Raw genomic sequence first — 21453 nt, 5'->3', positions numbered from 1 at the left:
GTAACATAACAACATGTGGATAAAGTCAAGGGGTCTGTATTTACTTGCCTTGCTTCAAAGTAGCCTAGCAATAATCAGACCATATCCGTGGAGGCAATTATTTTATATCAACTTTATTTCATTGTCCAGTTGCGGAAGGCACAATCCTAGCCATATTAGCAACCCATGCTAGTTGCTGCCTATTAGATCTCCCCTCTTCCTAGATTTCAAACAGATTTTTAGTCTGTCAGGTTAAACTGCATGCATGTGTGGTGGGCTTTTGACAAGTGTTTTCCAACTAATTGCATTATGGAGCAAACGTTTAAGCGTAGCCTACTGCCTTGTGCGCATTGCTGTGAGCACAAGGCAGTAGTTTATCAACATTTTAACATAAACCTTCTAAACTGTTGCATCACTCATTGCTTTTTAAAGTTATTTTTACATAGCTAGGTCTGCTGGTTGTATGAATTTGGCATCCGTCGTCCCACAACTGTCCCAGAGTCAGTTTGGAATGGGCTTTCTTTCTCGACAAGATGACCAATAGAATAGGTAAACTTTTCTACTAAAGGGGATAGTAGTTTGACATAAGGTAGTGATTTTGATGTTTGTTTCTCGTCTTGTAGGCTGAGGAAAAGTAAATGTGGACAGTTAGTCTAAGCATCTTCAAAGTGCGCATTAGAATTTGGTAAGAAGGACCGCACATCGTTGCATCTTCGACTTGCATGTTCTGTTAATATGAATGACCATAATCTAAATGTGATTTCTGTCATTCTGAGCAACGTGAATGGACACCCTAATCAGGTTATGCACCCTACGCATATGGGTCCGGTACATTTCTCAAATGTCTGGTAGATTAAAATGCTGCTGGTAGGAATGAATATTTTGGTTAATTTTGCTGACTAATTAACCGGTCAAGAAACAGTAAAAAAGTAAATCAAAACAGTCAAATTTGGCCACCAACAGAAAGTACTATCAGAGATCTGTATATAATGGCGCGATGCGTATGTTTCCACCCTAGCAATGGGAGCTGTCCCAAGGTGGGAAGGCGGGTGGCAACCTTAGGCCAAAATAAGCCCATAGAAACACATTGGGCCTATTTTGGACAGATTTTGTCGCGAGTGAAACCTCTCGCTTTGCTTCTTCCTCTCTGATACCGTGCATGCATACAAGGACCGGACATTTTTCATTAAGAGCTTAATGGAAACGTGCATCAATAGCAAGCCTATCCTGTTATAGTTCAAAAGGCTAGAGCAGCTAATAAAACAACATTTTCAAACATTTGTCAAAGTGCAATTAGCGGAAAATGCTTTTCTAAACCTAATGCGAATTAGAATCTTAGAAAGAAGGGGTATTTAATAGCAACAACTGATGGGTTACTGAAATTACTAGGATTGTGCCTTTGGCTTCTGGACAACAAAAGAGAGTTGATAAGAAAAACACTAGAACTGGAGAAATGCTGGTTAATGGCACGAGGAAGTCTTTAGAAAATAATTGCCTTCACGTTTCTACAGATGGATTTTTGCAAGGCTACTTTGAAGAAAGGTAAGACATGCCTCATTTGAAGTAAAGTAAAACTTTCAGGTTTCAAACAAATATACTGCCTCAAGCTCACATTGCAAAGTGGTGGGTTCCTCGCTGATAGTCAAAGGTAGGCAGGCTATGGCCTATACACCTGAATGGCAAATGGGAGGTGAGATTTAATTACAAGTTGAGATTGAGAAATAAAAATAGCTCATTTTTATCATGGCCTCAAGTTAACACGTGATTGCATTTGAAATGTATGTTGCGCAATGACTGGGCTTACAAAAGCAGGTTTCACTCCAGTAGCCTAGAGACTTTTTGAGGAGCTACTCTCGTGCTGTCTGACAGGTGGTGGGCTATTCTGCTCCTCAAACTAGTCTCTGTATGTTGTGCCTGTGTGATAAATGAGATGCATGACTAAGACTGTTGCGGTGACCCCGTATTACCACCACACCGGTGGTCACTAGTCATGAAGGCAGTCAAATTTCACGTGAGCTTTTAGTCATGGTAAATTAGGATTCTATGAGCTCTGATGCTGCTGATGGTCATTAGTAGCCTACCAAACTTGCTAACTGCCTGGTACTCGGCACTCTATTGTCCCTCTAATCACTCTGACATCAATGCAAATGTAATAGAACATCTAATCAAAGACTTCATAAGAGCTCATGTTGTGCAACATGCAATTTTGTGAGAAAACAGAGGGATGGCCTTTACTAAAAGCTTTCTATAGGCTGCCCCTGTTTCAAGACAGATGCTTGCTTATGGTCCATTCTATATCAAATAAAATGGAACATGTATATGTAAAGACTAGATTTAACCAAGAATAGTCTGATGGGTGACAATATTAGCCCAGCATAAGAAACGTTGCCTTTTTTTGGCAACTTTTTCTAATCATAGTCACACACCTCATGTAGCCTAGACCATAGGCCAATATGTTTTGATAAGGTTTGTGTCACAACTGAAGTGGCCAAAATAACTTCTTAAAATTAAGCACATTAATCCACTTTACAAGGGGTGTAGAGCCAAACGGTTATACATAAACAGTGTGTGTTTCCAGTTTGGGATGATAATTTTCACCATAAAAATGCACCTTTTGGGCCTTCGGTGTGGACTAGGGCACTGCATCACAGTGCTAGCTGTGCCACCGGAGACTCTGGGTTCGCGCCCAGAGAACCCAGAGCATATAGAAGTACCTATTTCTTTGTTAAGCGCTCAACACAGAATAGCCTTGTGTGCACTCCCTCAAATCGTTTGGAGAAAATATCCTTTTCTATTTTAGATGTTCCAAAGGTCAGAATCAGTGGCTTGTGTGGAAGCCAGGAGATGATAAATGTGTTTACGTTAGTTCATGGTCAATTACCGTGAGACCGACAGTTATTTGCTTGACAATCACCAGCTGACGAAATGTTGTGACTGCCAAAGCTCTAAGCATGACGATTAATGAAAATACACACGCAGCAATTGAATTCCAGAAAATTTTGCTAATTACCCTATAGACCGATAAGTATGACTGGGCAAATTAGAGGTTAACATCCCAAGCTGCTGGTCAAATGTCTGGCGACACATTTTCCTAATGGAAACCCTGGTTTGGACTATGATAGCGCCTTAGTGATGTGGACACAGAGGAACTTGAAGCTCTCGTCTCGCTCCATTACAGCCCTGTCGATATGAATGGGGACGTGCTCGGCCCTCCGTTTCCTGTAGTCCAAGATCAGCTCCTTTGTCTTGCTGACGTTGAGGGAGCGGTTATTGCCCTAGCACCACACTACCTGGTCTCTGACCTCCTCCCTATAGATTGTCTCGTTGTCTGTGATCAGGCCTACCACTGTTGTGTCGTCTGCAAACTTAATGACAGTGTTGGAGTCGTGCGCTGCCACGCAGTCGTGGGTGAATAGGGAGTACAGGAGGGGACTAATCACGCACCCCTGAGCGGCCCCCGTGTTGATCGTCAGAGTGACGGGTATGTTGTTGCCTACCCTCACAACCTGGGGGCGTCCCATCAGGAAATCCAGGATCCAGTTGCAGAGTGAGGTGTTCACTCCCAGCTTAGTGATTAGCTTGGAGGGCACTATGGTGTTGAACGCTGAACTGTAGTCAATGAACAGTATTCTCATGTAGGTGTTCCTTTTGTCCAGGTGGGAAAGGGCAGTGCAATAGAGATTGTGTCATCTGTGGATCTGTTTGGGCGGTATGCGATAATAGGCATTTTAAATCATGTGTTGTGAAGTGGTCCCAAGGTCAACAGTCTGCTGTTGCAGTAATATGGTCCTGTGCTACTGGACAGGACTGGTATGGGTAACTTTGCAAAGTTTGCTTAGCAGTTTTGACAGTTAAACCTAATTTAGCTACAGCAATTTGGTGATTTATTCAAATCATGTTTAAACCCTGTCTAATCTAAAATAGGCCTAGTTGAAGAAATTTAAAATGCTGTGCACAGAAGGTCCCCTAGAACAGAGCAGAGAAAAACCCTGTGTTAGAGGCTCATCTTGGTGTGCTTGTCTCTCTTAACCTCTTAGGTGAAAGGCCAGCTGCTCCAAGAGGGTCTCCACATGCATTTGTAAATTGCAGGCAGCATGTTAATTTGGGGCAGCCGGTATTTTTAGAGCAAGGGCTACACACCCATAATATCTCCTTCTCCTTCTCCCCATCAGCCTAGAGTAGACTGATGCATTGCTGCTCAAATCAACAGTTGTGATTTTACAGCCTTTGTTTAGCCATGCTTAATGTGCTGAGTGTGGAGCAGGACACTTAACACCAGATGCCCAGGCAATGCAAACAGCCTGAGCACCACTTTTTTGACCGGGGTTTTGCGATAGAAGTAATTGTTGCTCCTCCTTAGCACCCCTCAACTCCTGTCAACACATGATAGGACACCTGTGTCAGAGGAATCGCATCCCCTTTACGGCTCTCTGCTTGCCACGGGTTGGCACTATCCATCGCCCATCCCTCAACCTTTGCCCCAGTTTTACTGCAGACTACACTTGGATCAAATCAAATCACATTTTAGCCGTCACATGTTTCGTAAACAACAGGTGTAGATTAAACAGTGAAGTGCTTACTTACAGGCCCTTCCCTACAATGCACAGAGAAGAAAAATGGAGAAATAATAGAAAAGTAAAGTGCGTAATAATAAATACGCAATGATTAAGGATAGTTTGGCTATATACACAGGGTACCAAATCAAAGTTAATTTGTCACGTGCGCCGAATACAACAGGTGTAGACCTTACAGCGAAATGCTTACTTACAGGTTCTAACCAATAGTGCAAAAAAGGTATTAGGTGGACAATGGTTAAGTAAAGAAATAAAACAACAGTAAAAAGACAGTGAAAAATAACAGTAGCAAGGCTATATACAGTAGCTAGTCTACATACAGGCTCCGGTTAGTCGGGCTGATTGAGGTAGTATGTAGATATGGTTAAAATGACTATGCGTGTATGATGAACAGAGAGTAGCAGTAGCGTAAAAGAGGGGTTGGTGGGTGGCGGGACACAAAGCAGATAGCCCGGTTAGCCAATGTGCGGGAGCACTGGTTGGTCGGCCCAATTGAGGTAGTATGTACATGAATGTATACTGTAATTGCTGGACTATTAAGCACACCTGAATATAAACCGCACCCAATAAATTATTAAAGAATATGTATTTTGTACATAAATAAGCCGCACATGTCTATAAGCCGCAGGTGCCTACCGGTACATTGAAACAAATTAACTTTACACAGCCTTTAAATAAAACACGGCTTGTAACAAAAATAAATAGGCTTTAACGAAACACGGCTTGTAACAAAAATTAAACGGTAGCCTACCAAGAAAGTCATTGGTCACTATCTTCCTCCTCCTGTGCACTGAAACCACTGAAGTCATCTCCTTCGGTGTCGGAGTTGAATAGCCTCAGAATTGCTTCATCCGATGTTGGATCAACACGCAGCAATCCAGCCTTTCGAAACCCGTTGATGATGGTGGATTTTTTGACAATGCTCCACGCTGTCAGCAGCTCTATTTCCTTTTCCAACAGCCAGATCGATCGCCTTCAACTTGAAAGCTGCATCATATGCATTTCGTCGTGTCTTTGCCGTGATGAGGGTGACAAAATGACTACCGTAATCAGAATGATGGGAAGTTAGAGCGTGCTCGATTTACGTCACATTATGTGACTGTGCTCAGCTTTTTGGCGGCATGAATCTTGTGAAAGCGGGAAAAATCCATAAATTAGCCGCGTCATTGTATAAACCCGCGAGGTTCAAAGCGTGGGAAAAAAGTAGCGGCTTATAGTCCGGAAATTACGGTAGTTAAAGTGACTATGCAGATATGATAAGCAGAGAGTAGCAGCAGCATAAAAAGAGGGGTTGGGGCGGAGGCACACAATGCAAATAGTCTGGGTAGCCATTTGATTACCTGTTCAGGAGTCTTATTGCTTGGGGGTACACACTGTTGAGAAGCCTTTTTGTCCTAGTCTTGGCACTCTGGTATATGGTCGACCGATTATGGTTTTTCAACGCCGATACCGATTATTGGAGCCCCAAAAAGCCGATGCCGATTTAATCGGTCAATTTTTATTTATTTTTTATTTTATTTTTTACATTTGTAATAATGACAATTTCAACAATACTGAATTAACACTTATTTTAACTTAATATAATACATCAATAAAATCAATTTTGCCTCAAGTAGATAATGAAACATGTTAAATTTGGTTTAAATAATGCTAAAACAAAGTGTTGGAGAAGAACGTAAAAGTGCAATATGTGCTATGTAAGAAAGCTAATGTTTCAGTTCCTTGCTCAGAACATGAGAACATATGAAAGCTGGTGGTTCTTTTTAACATGAGTCTTCAATATTCCCAGGTAAGAAGTTTTAGGTTGTAGTTATTATAGGACTATTTCCCTCTATACCATTTGTATTTCATTAACCTTTGACTATTGGATGTTCTTTTAGGCACTTTAGTATTGCCAGTGTAACAGTGTAGCCTCCGTCCCTCTCCTCGCTCCTCCCTGGGCTCAATCCAGCAACACAACGACAACAGCCACCACATCGAAGCAGCATTACCCATGCAGAGCAAGGGAAACAACCACCCCAAGGCTCAGAGCGAGTGAAGTTTGAAACGCTATTAGCGCGCGCCAGCTAGCCAGCCATTTCACTTCGGTCACACCAGCATCATCTCGGGAGTTGATAGGTTTGAAGTCATAAACAGCGCAATGCTTGATGCACAACGAAGAGCTGCTGGCAAAAAGCACGAAAGTGCTGTTTGAATGAATGTTTACGCGCCTGCTTCTGCCTACCACCGCTCAGTCAGATACTTGTATGCTTGTATGCTCAGTCAGATTATATGCAACACAGGACACGCTAGATAATATCTAGTAATATCATCAACCATGTGCAGTTAACTAGTGATTATGATTGTTTGTTTTTTATAAGATAAGTTTTAATGCTAGCTAGCAACTTACCTTGGCTTACTGCATTTGCGTAACAGGCAGTCTCCTTGTGGAGTGCAACGAGAGAGAGGCAGGTCGTTAATTGCGTTGGACTAGTTAACTGTAAGGTTGCAAGATTGGATCCCCCGAGCTGACAAGGTGAAAATCTGTCTTTCTGCCCCTGAACGAGGCAGTTAACCCACCTTTCCTAGGCCGTCATTGAAAATAAGAATGTGTTCTTAGCGGACTTGCCTGGTTAAATAAAGATTAAATAATGGTGTAAAAAAAAAAATCTGCAAATCGGCGCACAAAAATACCAATTTCCGATTGTTATGAAAACTTGAAATCGACTCTAATTAATCGGCCATTCCGATGAATCGGTCGACCTCTACTATGGTACCGCTTGCCATGCAGTAGTTGAGAGAACAGTCTATGACTAGGGTGGCTGGGGTCTTTGACAATTGTTAGGGCCTTCCTCTGACACCGCCTGGTGTAGAGGTTCCTGATGGCAGGCAGCTTAGCCCCAGTGATGTACTGGGCCGTACGCACTACCCTCTGTAGTGCCTTGCGGTCAGAGGCCGAGCAATTGCCGTACCAGGCAGTGATGCAACCAATCAGGATGCTCTCGATGTTGCAGCTGTAGAACCTTTTGAGGATCTCAGGACCCATGCCAAATCTTTTTAGTTTCCCGTGGGCGAATAGGCTTTGTCGTGCCAACTTCACGACTGTCTTACAGTCAACTGTAAGTGCTGTTATTGTGAAGTGGAAACGTCTAGGAGCAACAACAGCTCAGCTACGAAATAGTAGGCCACACAAGCTCACAGAATGGTACTGCCGAGTGCTGAAGCACGTATCGCATAAAAACAGTCTGTCCTCAGTTGCAACATTCACGACAAAGTTCCAAACGGACACTGGAAGCACCGTCAGCACAATAACTGTTCGTCGAGACCTTAATGAAATGGGTTTCCATGGCCGAGCAGCCACACACAAGCCTAAGATCACCATGCACAATGCCAAGCTTCGGCTGGAGTGGTGTAAAGCTCGCCTCCATTGGACTCTGGCGCAGTGGAAATGCGTTCTCTGGCGTGATGAATCACGCTTCACCATCTGGCAGTCCGAAGTGTGAATTTGGGTTTGGCGGATGCCAGGAGAACATTACCTGCCCGACTGCATATAGCCAACTTTAAATTTTGGGGGAGGAGGAATAATCGTCTGGGGCTATAATTCATGATTCGGGCTAGGCCCTTTAATTCCAGTAAATGGAAATCTTAACGCAACAGCATAAAATTACATTCTAGACGATTCTGTACTTCGAGATTTGTGGCAACAGTTTGGGGAAGGCCCTTTCCTGTTTCAGCATGACTATGCCCCTGTGCACAAAGCGAGATCAATACATAAATGTCAAGATCGGTGTGGAAGAACTTGACTGGCCTGCACCCCATCGGAGACCTCTGGGATGAATTGGAATGTCTGTGCTCAACCTCACTAATGCTCTTGTGGCTGAATGGAATCAAGTCCCCACAGCAAATTTCCAACATCTAGTGAAAAGCCTTCCCAGAAGAGTGGAGGCTATTATAGCAGAAAAGGGGGGACCAACTCCATATTAATGCCCCTGATTTTATAATGAGATGTTTGAAGTGCGTCCACATACTTTTGGTCATGTAGTGTATGTACACATGACTAGGAATAACGTTACTAGGCAACAGGATAAATAGTTGACCAAATAGATACTAACTATTTAGCAGTTTATGGCTTGGGGGTAGAAGCTGTTTAGGGTCCTGTTGGTCCCAGACTTGGTGCATCGGTGCTGTGCTGTAGCAGAGAGAACAGTCTATGACTGGATGGCTGGAGTCTTTGACAGCTGTTTTTTTTGGCCTTCCTCTGACACTGCCTGGCATAGAGGTCCTGGATAGCCGGGAGCTCAGTCCCAGTGATGTACTGGACTGTACACACCACCCACTGTACACACCACCCTCTGTAGCGCTTTGCGGTCAGATGCCAAGCAGTTGCCATACCAAGCGTTGATACAGCCAGTCAAGATGGTCTCAATGGTGCAGTTGTAGAACAAATCTTTTCAACCTCCTGAGGGGGAAGAAGCATTGTTGTGCCCTTTTCACAACTGTGTGTGTGTGGACCATGATCGATCCTTAGTGATATGGACACCGGGGAACTCTCTCGACCCCCTACACTACAGCCCCGACAATGTAAATGGGGGTGTGCCTGTAGTCCACGATCATTTCCTTTGACTGTGGACAACGTGTAATGAATGATAACCGATGGTCAGAACCTGAACTAAATGTAGGGTGTAGGGCCATGGTGCAGGTACACAATATGATCTTGGGCAATCAAATCAGCAGCATTTCGTGCACTTCCATTCTTCTAAACTAAGTTAATTCCTCAGACATGTCAGGTAAGGTCTGCTATATTTACCTCTTACCCTTTACTACATGCTCCATAACCTGGAGTCCTTTAGCACTTTGGCTCTCTCTTAGAGCAACAAAAGTGCACCACATTGTAGATGATCTAGCTACACCCTCTTTTACAACACAATAGCCTGAAGAATCCACGATAAAATCAAACTCACTCCGCTTTTTCAACATACTGCAATTAAAGACGCACCCAGTCAGTGTGGAACTACTATGAGTGCAAAAGGTTAACAGAATTGTTGTGGTATCTGAAACTGGGCCAGTCTACCACATTCAAGTCCTCTCTTAACCTCGGCACTAATTCAAATGGTATGACACAGCGCATATAAATCACCCACCCACTCAGCAGCGTGTTGCCTTTCAATTGCGGGTGCAGCCAGTGTCCTCATATAGCCTGTCTTAGATGGAGAGGTTTTACAGCCTGGTGTCCCCAGGGATCCCTCATGCAGTGGCTATGTTTGTGGACACAGGCAACAGGCTTAGGCAGCTACAGTGCATTCGGAAAGTATTCAGACCCCTTGACTTTTTCCACATTTTGTTACGTTACATCCTTAGAAAGCTAAGGTAACTGAGCTAAACGACTACCGCCCGTAGCACTCACATCCGTCATCATGAAGTGCTTTGAGAGACTAGTCAAGGACCATATCACCTCCACCCTACCTGACACCCTTGACCCACTCCAATTTGCTTACCGCCCAAATAGGTCCACAGACGATGCAATCTCAACCACACTGCACACTGCCCTAACCCATCTGGACAAGAGGAATACCTATGTGAGAATGCTGTTCGACTACAGCTCGGCATTCAACACCATAGTACCCTCCAAGCTCGTCATCAAGCTCGAGACCCTGGGTCTCGACCCCGCCCTGTGCAACTGGGTACTGGACTTCCTGACGGGCCGCCCCCAGGTGGTGAGGGTAGGCAACAACATCTCCTCCCCGCTGATCCTCAACACTGGGGCCCCACAAGGGTGCGTTCTGAGCCCTCTCCTGTACTCCCTGTTCACCCACGACTGCGTGGCCATGCACGCCTCCAAGTCAATCATCAAGTTTGCGGACGACACAACAGTGGTAGGCTTGATTACCTCACACTCAACGTCAACAAAACTAAGGAGATGATTGTGGACTTCAGGAAACAGCAGAGGGAACACCCCCCTATCCACATCGATGGAACAGTAGTGGAGAGGGTAGCAAGTTTTAAGTTCCTCTGCATACACATCACAGACAAACTGAATTGGTCCACTCACACAGACAGCATCGTGAGGAAGGCGCAGCAGCGCCTCTTCAACCTCAGGAGGCTGAAGAAATTCGGCTTGTCACCAAAAGCACTCACAAACTTCTACAGATGCACAATCGAGAGCATCCTGGCGGGCTGTATCACCGCCTGGTATGGCAACTGCACCGCCCTCAACCGTAAGGCTCTCCAGAGGGTAGTGAGGTCTGCACAACGCATCACCGGGGGCAAACTACCTGCCCTCCAGGACACCTACACCACCCGATGCTACAGGAAGGCCATAAAGATCATCAAGGACATCAACCACCCGAGCCACTGCCTGTTCACCCCGCTGCCATCCAGAAGGCGAGGTCAGTACAGGTGCATCAAAGCTGGGACCGAGAGACTGAAAAACAGCTTCTATCTCAAGGCCATCAGACTGTTAAACAGCCACCACTAACATTGAGTGGCTACTGCCAACACACTGTCAATGACACTGACTCTACTCCAGCCACTTTAATCATGGGAATCGATGGGAAATGATGTAAATATATCACTAGCCACTTTAAACAATGCTACCTTATATAATGTTACTTACCCTACATTGTTCATCTCATATGCATACGTTGATACTGTACTCTATATCATCGACTGCATCCTTATGTAATACATGTATCACTAGCCACTTTAACTATGCCACTTGGTTTACATACTTATCTCATATGTATATACTGTACTCGATATCATCTACTGTATCTTGCCTATGCTGCTCTGTACCATCACTCATTCATATATCCTTATGTACATATTCTTTATCCCCTTACACTGTGTATGACAGTAGTTTTTTTTGGAATTGTTAGTTAGATTACTTGCTCGTTATTACTGCATTGTCGGAACTAGAAGCACAAGCATTTCGCTACACTCGCATTAACATCTGCTAACCATGTGTATGTGACAAATAAAATTTGATTTGATTTGATTTATTCTTAAATTGGATTAAATGTTTTTTTCCCCCTCATCAATCTACACACAATACCCCATAATGAAAGAAGCATTTTGCAAATGTATTATTCAAAAAAATCTGGAAATATCACATTTTATATAACAATTCAGACCCTTTACTCAGTACTTTGTTGAAGCACCTTTGGCAGCGATAACAGCCTTTCCGAGTGCACTATGTACCCGGGTGATTCTCATGAAACCAGCATTGTACGATGGTGGTGGTGATTTGAGTAAAAAAAAGACATGGTATAACCATTATTTCAAAGACACATTTTTTCTTTGAGGGAGTGTGCACATGCTGCTATTGTGTTTAGCAACAAAGAAATAGGTACTCCTATATGGTTAATTTAGAGTTATTCATTTTTAAAAACATTTTTAACTAGGCAAGTCCGTTAAGAACAAATTCTTATTTACAATGACGGCCTACCCTGCCCAAACCCTGACGACGCTGGGCCAATTGTGCGCCGCCCTATGGGACTCCCAATCATGGCCAGATGTGATACAGCTTGTATTAATGTAATTTTAGTTGTTCAACAAACATTGGGCTATAGGTTTTGATTTTTAATACATTGTAAGGCTGCATGATGCAACTCTAAAGATGAAAGGTATGAGCCCTGCTTTGTTTTTTGCGCAGGCTGTACATAATCTATCAGTCTCTTATTCACAATTTGACAACCACTTGATAATGCCTAAAATTTCACGGCGGCATCCCCTTTCTGTGGCTGTAATACACCCTAAAAAAAATTAATTCCTTTTGCCTCCAGTGGCGGTTGTGCCCTTCTCCCTGGGTGCTGCGCGCTCCGGAGCACCTCTCACTCACATGGCTCTCCATCACGTGATCGGGTCTTTCTCACAGGCTACAAGAAATGTTGTGCAACATGAGCTCATGGACTCTTTTATTCAATTTTCTATCACATTTGCATTGATGTCAGAATGATTAGAGGGACAATAGAGTGCTGAGTACCAGGCCGTTAGCAAGTTTGGTAAGGTACTGTCAGCAGCATGAGAGCTCCTATTCACAACCATTGTCCAACATTGTGAATGTATTTTAATTCATTTTATCTTGATGTTTAAGTCTCGTATCTTGGATTATTTGTTATCCTTGATTATTTGTACTTGAAGCTCATACCCCATTCCTCATACTTCAGAACAATTCTTTATTGACCCTTTTACGTTCATAGGTAAAAGCTAATTGCATAATCGTTATGTTTTTAAAACTTCTTGGTCAAAGTTATGCTCATTACCGAAATATTAATTATTTTCCGCAATCTGCTTATTACTGAAACACTTTAATTAATTGTCAATTCATTATTTAATTGTTTGTCTCGTTTGCCATAGTACAGGCAAACACTAGGAGTTACATTGTGGTAGTTATTCAGCAAAATGTGTTAAGATCATTTACGTTATATTATCACAAATGTCATGACTCAGATCTTTGTTTTTCGCTAATGAAATCTTCAAAATAACATTTGTTTACTAATAAGTAATTTGTTCATTACTACAGTTGAAGTTGGAAGTTTACATACACTTAGGTTGGGGTCATAAAACTTGTTTTTCAACCACTCCCCAAATTTCTTGTTAACAAACTATAGTTTTGGCAAGTCGGTTAGGACATCTACTTTGTGCATGACACAAGTAATTTTTCCAACAATTATTTACAGACAGATTAGTTCACTTATAACTCACTGTATCACAATTCCAGTGGGTCAGAAGTTTACATACACTAAGTTGACTGCGCCTTTTAAACAGCTTGGAAAATTTCAGATAATGATGTCACGGCTTTAGAAGCTTCTGATAGGCTAATTGACTTCATTTGAGTCAATTGGAGGTGTACCTGTGGATGTATTTCAAGGCTTACCTTCAAACTCAGTGACCTATGCTTGACATCATGGGAAAATCAAAATAAATCAGCCAAGACCCCAGAAAAAAACAAATTGTAGACCTACACAAGTCTGGTTAATCCTTGGGAGCAATTTCCAAATGCCTGAAGGTACCACTTTCATCTGTACAAACAATAGTAAGCAAGTATAAACACCATGGTACCACGCAACCATCATACCGCTCAGGAAGGAGATGCGTTCTGTCTCCTAGAGATGAACGTACTTTGGTGTGAAAAGTGCAAATCAATCCCAGAACAACAGCAAAGGACCCTGTGAAGATGCTGGAGGAAACAGGTACAAAAGTATCTATATCCACAGTAAAATGAGTCCTATATCGACATAACCTGAAAGGCCGCTCGGAAGAAGACACTGCTCCAAAACCGCCATTATAAAAACGCCAGACTACGGTTTGCAACTGCACAATGGGACAAGATTTTACTTTTTGGAGAAATGTCCTTTGTCCGTAATGACCATCGTTATGTTTGGAGGAAAAGGGGGAGGCTTGCAAGTCAAAGAACACCATCCAACCATGAAGCACGGGGTGGCAGCATCATGTTGTGGGGGTGTTTTGCTGCAGGAGGGACTGGTGCACTTCACAAAATAGATGGCATCATGAGTACGGAAAATGATGTGGATATATTGAAGCAACATCTCATTTGCTTGGTCGCAAATGGGTCTTCCAAATAGACAATGACCCCAAGCATACTTCCAAAGTTGTGGCAAAATGGCTTAAGGACAACAAAGTCAAGATATTGGAGTGGCCATCACAAAGCCCTGACCTCAATCCCATAAATTTGTGAGCAGAACTGAAAAAGTGTGTGTGAGAGCAAGGAGACCTACAAACCTGACTCGGTTACACCAGCTCTGTCAGGAGGAATGGGCCAAAATTCACCCAACTTATTGTGGAAAGCTTGTGGAAGGCTAACTGAAACGTTTGACCCAAGTTAAACAATTTAAAGGCAATGCTACCAAATACTAATTGAGTGTATGTAAAACTACTGACCCACTGGGAATGTGATGATAGAAATAAAAGCTGAAATAAACCATTCTCTCTACTATTATTCTGACATTTCACATTCTTAAAATAAAGTGGTGATCCTAACTGACCTAAGACGGACTTTTTACTAGGATTAAATGTCAGGAATTGTGAAAAACTGAGTTTAAATGTAATTGACTAAGGTGTATGTGAACTCCCGACTATCAAACTTAGATTTGCTCTGTGGTATACCAATATATATTTTTTAAACATGGAAAATCATCAGTTTTTCTTCTTTTCTTGATATTTAGTGTTGTGGTAATGTCAAATTTCAATCAGTTGTGAAAAATGATATAAAATACATAAACATTGACTAAACTCTTTGAAATCAACATTTATAATGATGTTACAACTTACTATTTTTGCTCCAAATGACAATGTGCTAGTCAATTTATTCTCAAAAAATCCAAAGCGCTCCTTTTAAAATGACAATTACGGGAGAATCACCCGCTCCATCATCTTGGCTTCAGTGGAAAGACGTCCTCAACCCACTGATAGTTTCAGTTCACTAGTCGGGGCAGAAAAAAAAGTTTTTATTTCTATGCAAAATATATACAGGACCTTCATAAAGTATTCATACCCCTTGATTTATTACACATTGTGTTGTGATACAGCCTGAATTCAAAATGGATTAAATATTTTTTTCTTCTCACCCGCCTACAACAACAACCCACAATGACAAAGTGAAAAAAATCCATGTTTTTAAAAATGTTGTCAAATTTATTGAAAATTAAATACACAAATATATCTCATTTACTTAAGTATTCATACCCCTGGGTCAATATTTTGTAGAAGCACCATTTGGTAGCGATTACACCGGAGAGTCTCTAAGAGCTTTCCACACCTGGATTGTGCATCATTTCCCTATTATTATTATTATTATTATTATTATTTTCAAATCTCTTCAAGCTCTGTCAAATTGGTTGTTGATCATTGGTAGACAATCATTTTCAGGTCTTGCCATATATTTTCAAGTAGATATAAGTCAAAACTGTAATGCAGCCACTAAGGAACTCCAGTGTAGATTAGGCCTTGTGTTTTAGGTTGTCATGCTGAACGGTGAATTAATCTCCCAGTGCCTGGTGGAAAGCAGGCTAAACCAGGTTTTCCTCTAGGATTTTGCCTGTGTTAAGCTCCATTCCAGGTTTTTTTCTGCCTGGAAAAACTCTCCAGTCCTTAAGTCCTTAACGATTACAAGCATACCCATAACATGATGCATTCACCACTATGCTTGAAAATATAGAGAGTGGTACTCAATAATGTTGTATTCAGGACAAAAAAAGTGAATTACTCTGCCAAATTTTTTGCAGTATTACTTTAGTGCCCTGTTGCAAACAGAATACATGTTTTGGAATATTTGTATTCTATACAGGCTTCATTCTTTTCACTCTGTCAGTTAGGAGTATTATGGAGTAACTACAATGTTTGTTGATCCATCCTCGGTTTTCTCCTTTCACTCTAACTGTATTAAAGTCACCATTGGCCTCATGGTGAAGTCTTTGAGCGGTTTCCTTCCTCTTCGGAAACTTAGGAAGGACCCCTGTATCTTTGTAGTGACTGGGTGTGTTGATACAACATCCAAAGTGTAATTAATAACTTCACCATGCTCAAAGGGATATTCAATGTCTGCTTTTTTATAGAATCTACCAATAGTTGCCCTTTGCGAGGTATTGGAAAACCTCCCTGGTCTATGTGGTTAAATCTGTGTTTGAAATTCACTGCTTGAATGAGGGACCTTACAATTATCTGTATGTGTAAGGTTACAGACAGATGTTAAACACCTATTATTGCACACAATGAGTCCATGCAACTTACTATGCACATTTTTACTCCTGAACTTATTTAGACTTGCCATAACAAAGGGGTTGAATACTTATTGACTCAAGACATTTCAGCTTTTAATTTTTTTATTAATTTGTAAAAACATAATTCCACTAACATTATGGGGTATTGTTTGTAGGCCAGTGATGACAAATCTCTATTTTAATCTATTTTAAATTTGGGAGGTAACACAATAAAATGTGGGAAATGACAAGGGGTGTGAATACTTTCTGAAGGCCCTGTAGTTCATTGAGTCTATGCTCATTGGGTCATTTGACATAGGTTAGGCTAGCTAAACACTAGCCATTGACAACATGACCTTCAAATTGAATGTCCTCTTTCTTGTTTTTCTTGACCTGTTGATAGTTTGTCTTCCTTGGTTTGCCTCAGCCCTATGAACTGCCCATTATTTAGAGTGAACAGATTATATTACTAGGCTGTGTGCTATCATCTTCTAAAAGTTTGGTGGACACGTCCATAATAACGTTGTGGTTGCTTGAAGTGGAACAGTATAGACCCTTTTGCAGTACACGACACACATAGATGAGTGCGACTCTTGGTGGGAGTAAGAAAACCATCACCATCTGCGCCTATTCAACACAGCCTAGATTTTAAGTTTCTATTTACTTGTAAACAAAAACACTTGTTTGGGTTCTCATACACTTAGAATATTTTTTAAAATTCTTACTTGAACAGCCGTTTAGATTATGTTTGGTCTTTGCAAAAATAACTATTTTCTTTGCAGCAGTTGTTAGCTAGAATGCTAACGCTCATTGATATAGGCTGTAGCAAAAGCTAGCCAAAGAACCATTTTACTGGTTGAAGATTAAGTGTTTAAAAAAAGAAAGTATAATGCAGTTGATTTGTAATGATGACACAATCATTATATTAAGCAGGACATTCATACGAGCATTAGCATCCAATTATAATCCAGAAGTAGTGTGAAATGCAACATGTAAATAGGGGCTTTTTTTGCTGGCATTCTATAAGAGCTCACCCTTGTTCTGCCACCAATTCGCACGCATCCCCTCGTGCGGTAATGTTTGCAAACACCGAAAGGATCTATTTGATCCCTCAATTGGGTTAGGTAGTCCCTCTTGGCAAATGCTATGATTTATTAAGTTGTAAGTATCATGTCATTCTATGCCGCAGATTCCCTTCAGTACAGTCAAAGACAACATCATATCGGCCTAATGTGAAAATACTGTTAGATCCTTTTGAGATACAAGTTGTTCATGATATATCGGACATGATAATATCTCCACTGCCTTGTCATTGCCTCACCTAAGCTCTCTGCCTCTCACTATTGTCACTGTCAACGGTGGCCTACTTAAGCCTTGTTCACACTGCAGGCCTTAATGCTCAAATCAGTTTTGTTTGTCCAAACAGCCAGTGACCAAATCGGATTTGTGTGTTGACTGTAGACATTTGCTGACATGGCTACGCTAGTGGCGGGTGTGTGTGCTGTGGCGGCTGATTGGGGTGGTGCTCGTGCTTCCTCTCACTCAGAAGTTGTTGTTGTGTAGCAAGCTAAGGTGACAACAATGCCTGCCATGGAAGTTTCCCAGTTGCTTTGAATGTTCGAAATCGTAGTGTAAAAACACTTTTAAAGTGTCAAAAGATAAGATAAGATCCAACTTTCAAAATAAGTTATTTTTGGATAACCATAGATAGCTACCTAGCTGTTTAGTTTGCTAGCACACATTCACTAAATTCATTGTAAACAATTAACAATTGCTAGTTAGCTGCCACATGTTCTTGCCAAACTGTCAACAGAATAACAAGCAAGCAATAAGATATGCCAAATAACAGTAAAAAAAAAAATTAAAAACACGAGGTCAAATAAATCAGATTCAGCTGTTCAGACACAAGTCGCATAGCCATGAATCTGATTTTTGTATCTGATTTCAAATCCCCTATGAATCTGGTTTGAAATGTGTCTTGAAGTATCCAATTCCATGGATATTTTGGCTGACTCCAGGAAAAAGATGAGAATCGGATATGCAAAAAAAAAATCGAACTGCCAGTGTGAACAACGCGTTAGTCCCTTTATGGATGCAGGTGTTATTTTCAGACCTGGTTTGAAATACATGTGTATTTTGATTTGTTCTTTAAATAGGCCTACTTTCTTTCTATGTATTTTTAGTATTTTCAAATCATGTGGACCAATCACAAACTACTTTTATTGGTATTATTTTCAAATAATTTCCTATTAAAATACTTATTTCTAAATACATTTTATGAAATAACAAACATACCTGGTTTCAAAGGCATGGGAGTATTTAATTGTATATAAAAATTTGTATGTATTTCCTAAAATATGTGTTATCAAAAATAATAATATCCAAAACAAGTATTTTGAAAGTAATTGAAATATGCTAAATAGTGTTTGAACCTAGGTCTGGTTATGTTACCCTTTTCAGAGTTGTGTCTACTGTCACTTAGGATAGTGTTGAGCTGTCTGAAATCATGGGTGACTTCCACAATTGTTCTAGGAAAAGGGATAAAGGAAGGGGATACCTAGTCAGTTGCACAACTGAATGAATGCTTTCAACCAAAATGTGTCTTCCACATTTAACCCAACCGCTCTGCATGCAGGGGGGGCAGCTTTAATCGGCATCCACGTCATCAGTGCCCGGGGAGCAGTTGTTGTTGGCGGTTAACTGCCTTGGTCAAGGGCAGAACGACAGATTTTTCCAACTTGCTGGCTCAGGGATTCGAACCAGCCACCTTTTGGTTACTGGCCCAACGCTCTTAACTGCTATGTTACCTGCCGACCCCAGGAATCTGATCAGTTTGAGGTTACCTAACTGTTAAAATCACCTCTTCATTTTGCCAATCTGCACCTCTCCCGCTTGAGTAGGTCATTAAGAGGCTTGTGTTATCTTCTGCCTTTTCAGCGGCAAGTTAGTGTCACCAAAATGGAAGAACTTCAAAGGCCTGAAGCTGCTGTGGAGAGACAAGATTCGTCTCAACAACGCTATCTGGAGGGCCTGGTACATGCAATGTAAGTGCTCCACGCACGGCTTCATATTCTATTGTCTCTCACTAAATACAGCAACCTCACTGTTGTAACATAGTATAAACGCCAGGTTGAACTTGGCTGAAAGAAATATTTGATTTAACGATTGCTCCAGGGTTCACTTCCGGCGCCGACAGAGATGGCCGCCTCCCTTCGCGTTCCTAGGAAACTATGCAGTTTTTTGTTTTTTTTACGTGTTATTTCTTACACTAGTACCCCAGGTCATCTTAGGTTTCATTACATACAGCCGAGAAGAACTACTGAATATAAGATCAGCGTCAACTCACCATCAGTACGACCAAGAATATGTTTTTCGCGATGCGGATCCTGTGTTCTGCCTTACAACCAGTGTAACGGAGTGGATTATATGCAGCGACCCAAAAAAACGACTCAGAAAAAGAGGGAAACAAAGCGGTCTTCTGGTCAGACTCCGGAGACGGGCACATCGTGCACCACTCCCTAGCATTCTTCTCGCCAATGTCCAGTCTCTTGACAACAAGGTTGATGAAATCCGAGCAAGGGTAGCATTCCAGAGGGACATCAGAGACTGCAACGTTCTCTGCTTCACGGAAACATGGCTAACCGGAGAGACGCTATCCGAAGCGGTGCAGCCAGCGGGTTTCTCCACGCATCGCGCGGACAGAAACGAACATCTTTCTGGTAAGAAGAGGGGCGGGGGCGTATGCCTTATGACTAACGTGACATGGTGTGATGAAAGAAACATACAGGAACTCAAATCCTTCTGTTCACCTGATTTAGAATTCCTCACAATCAAATGTAGACCGCATTATCTACCAAGAGAATTCTCTTCGATTATAATCACAGCCGTATATATCCCACCCCAAGCAGACACATCGATGGCTCTGAACGAACTTTATTTAACTCTCTGCAAACTGGAAACGATTTATCCGGAGGCTGCATTCATTGTAGCTGGGGATTTTAACAAGGCTAATCTGAAAACGAGACTCCCTAAATTTTATCAGCATATCGATTGCGCAACCAGGGGTGGAAAGACCCTGGATCATTGTTACTCTAACTTCCGCGACGCATATAAGGCCCTGCCCCGCCCCCTTTCGGAAAAGCTGACCACGACTCCATTTTGTTGATCCCTGCCTACAGACAGAAACTAAAACAAGAAGCTCCCACGCTGAGGTCTGTCCAACGCTGGTCCGACCAAGCTGACTCCACACTCCAAGACTGCTTCCATCACGTGGACTGGGAGATGTTTCGTATTGCGTCAGACAACAACATTGACGAATACGCTGATTCGGTGTGCGAGTTCATTAGAACGTGCGTTGAAGATGTCGTTCCCATAGCAACGATTAAAACATTCCCTAACCAGAAACCTTGGATTGATGGCAGCATTCGTGTGAAACTGAAGGCACGAACCACTGCTTTTAATCAGGGCAAGGTGTCTGGTAACATGACTGAATACAAACAGTGCAGCTATTCCCTCCGCAAGGCTATCAAACAAGCTAAGCGCCAGTACAGAGACAAAGTAGAATCTCAATTCAACGGCTCAGACACAAGAGGCATGTGGCAGGGTCTACAGTCAATCACGGACTACAGGAAGAAACCCAGCCCAGTCACGGACCAGGATGTCTTGCTCCCAGGCAGACTAAATAACTTTTTTGCCCGCTTTGAGGACAATACAGTGCCACTGACACGGCCTGCAACGAAAACATGCGGTCTCTCCTTCACTGCAGCCGAAGTGAGTAAGACATTTAAACGTGTTAACCCTCGCAAGGCTGCAGGCCCAGACGGCATCCCCAGCCGCGCCCTCAGAGCATGCGCAGACCAGCTGGCCGGTGTGTTTACGGACATATTCAATCAATCCCTATACCAGTCTGCTGTTCCCACATGCTTCAAGAGGGCCACCATTGTTCCTGTTCCCAAGAAAGCTAAGGTAACTGAGCTAAACGACTACCGCCCCGTAGCACTCACTTGCGTCATCATGAAGTGCTTTGAGAGACTAGTCAAGGACCATATCACCTCCACCCTACCTGACACCCTTGACCCACTCCAATTTGCTTACCGCCCAAATAGGTCCACAGACGATGCAATCTCAACCACACTGCACACTGCCCTAACCCATCTGGACAAGAGGAATACCTATGTGAGAATGCTGTTCATCGACTACAGCTC

General features: G+C 42.2%; 1 protein-coding gene across 1 annotated transcript in view; it reads left to right on the top strand.

Annotated features, from left to right (window-relative positions):
• Nucleotides 1–21453, top strand: part of LOC112262882 (MLX interacting protein) — a 53056-nt gene that overhangs the window by 3353 nt on the left and 28250 nt on the right. Inside the window, 1 exon segment of the mRNA XM_024438705.2 lies at nucleotides 19187–19293. Coding sequence (XP_024294473.2) covers nucleotides 19187–19293 — 107 coding nt within the window.

This window comes from Oncorhynchus tshawytscha, linkage group LG12 (genome assembly GCF_018296145.1).
Source record: "Oncorhynchus tshawytscha isolate Ot180627B linkage group LG12, Otsh_v2.0, whole genome shotgun sequence".
Classification (NCBI taxonomy): domain Eukaryota; kingdom Metazoa; phylum Chordata; class Actinopteri; order Salmoniformes; family Salmonidae; genus Oncorhynchus; species Oncorhynchus tshawytscha.
Note: the sequence above shows the minus strand (reverse complement) of the source record. Positions and strands in the feature narration are given on the sequence as shown.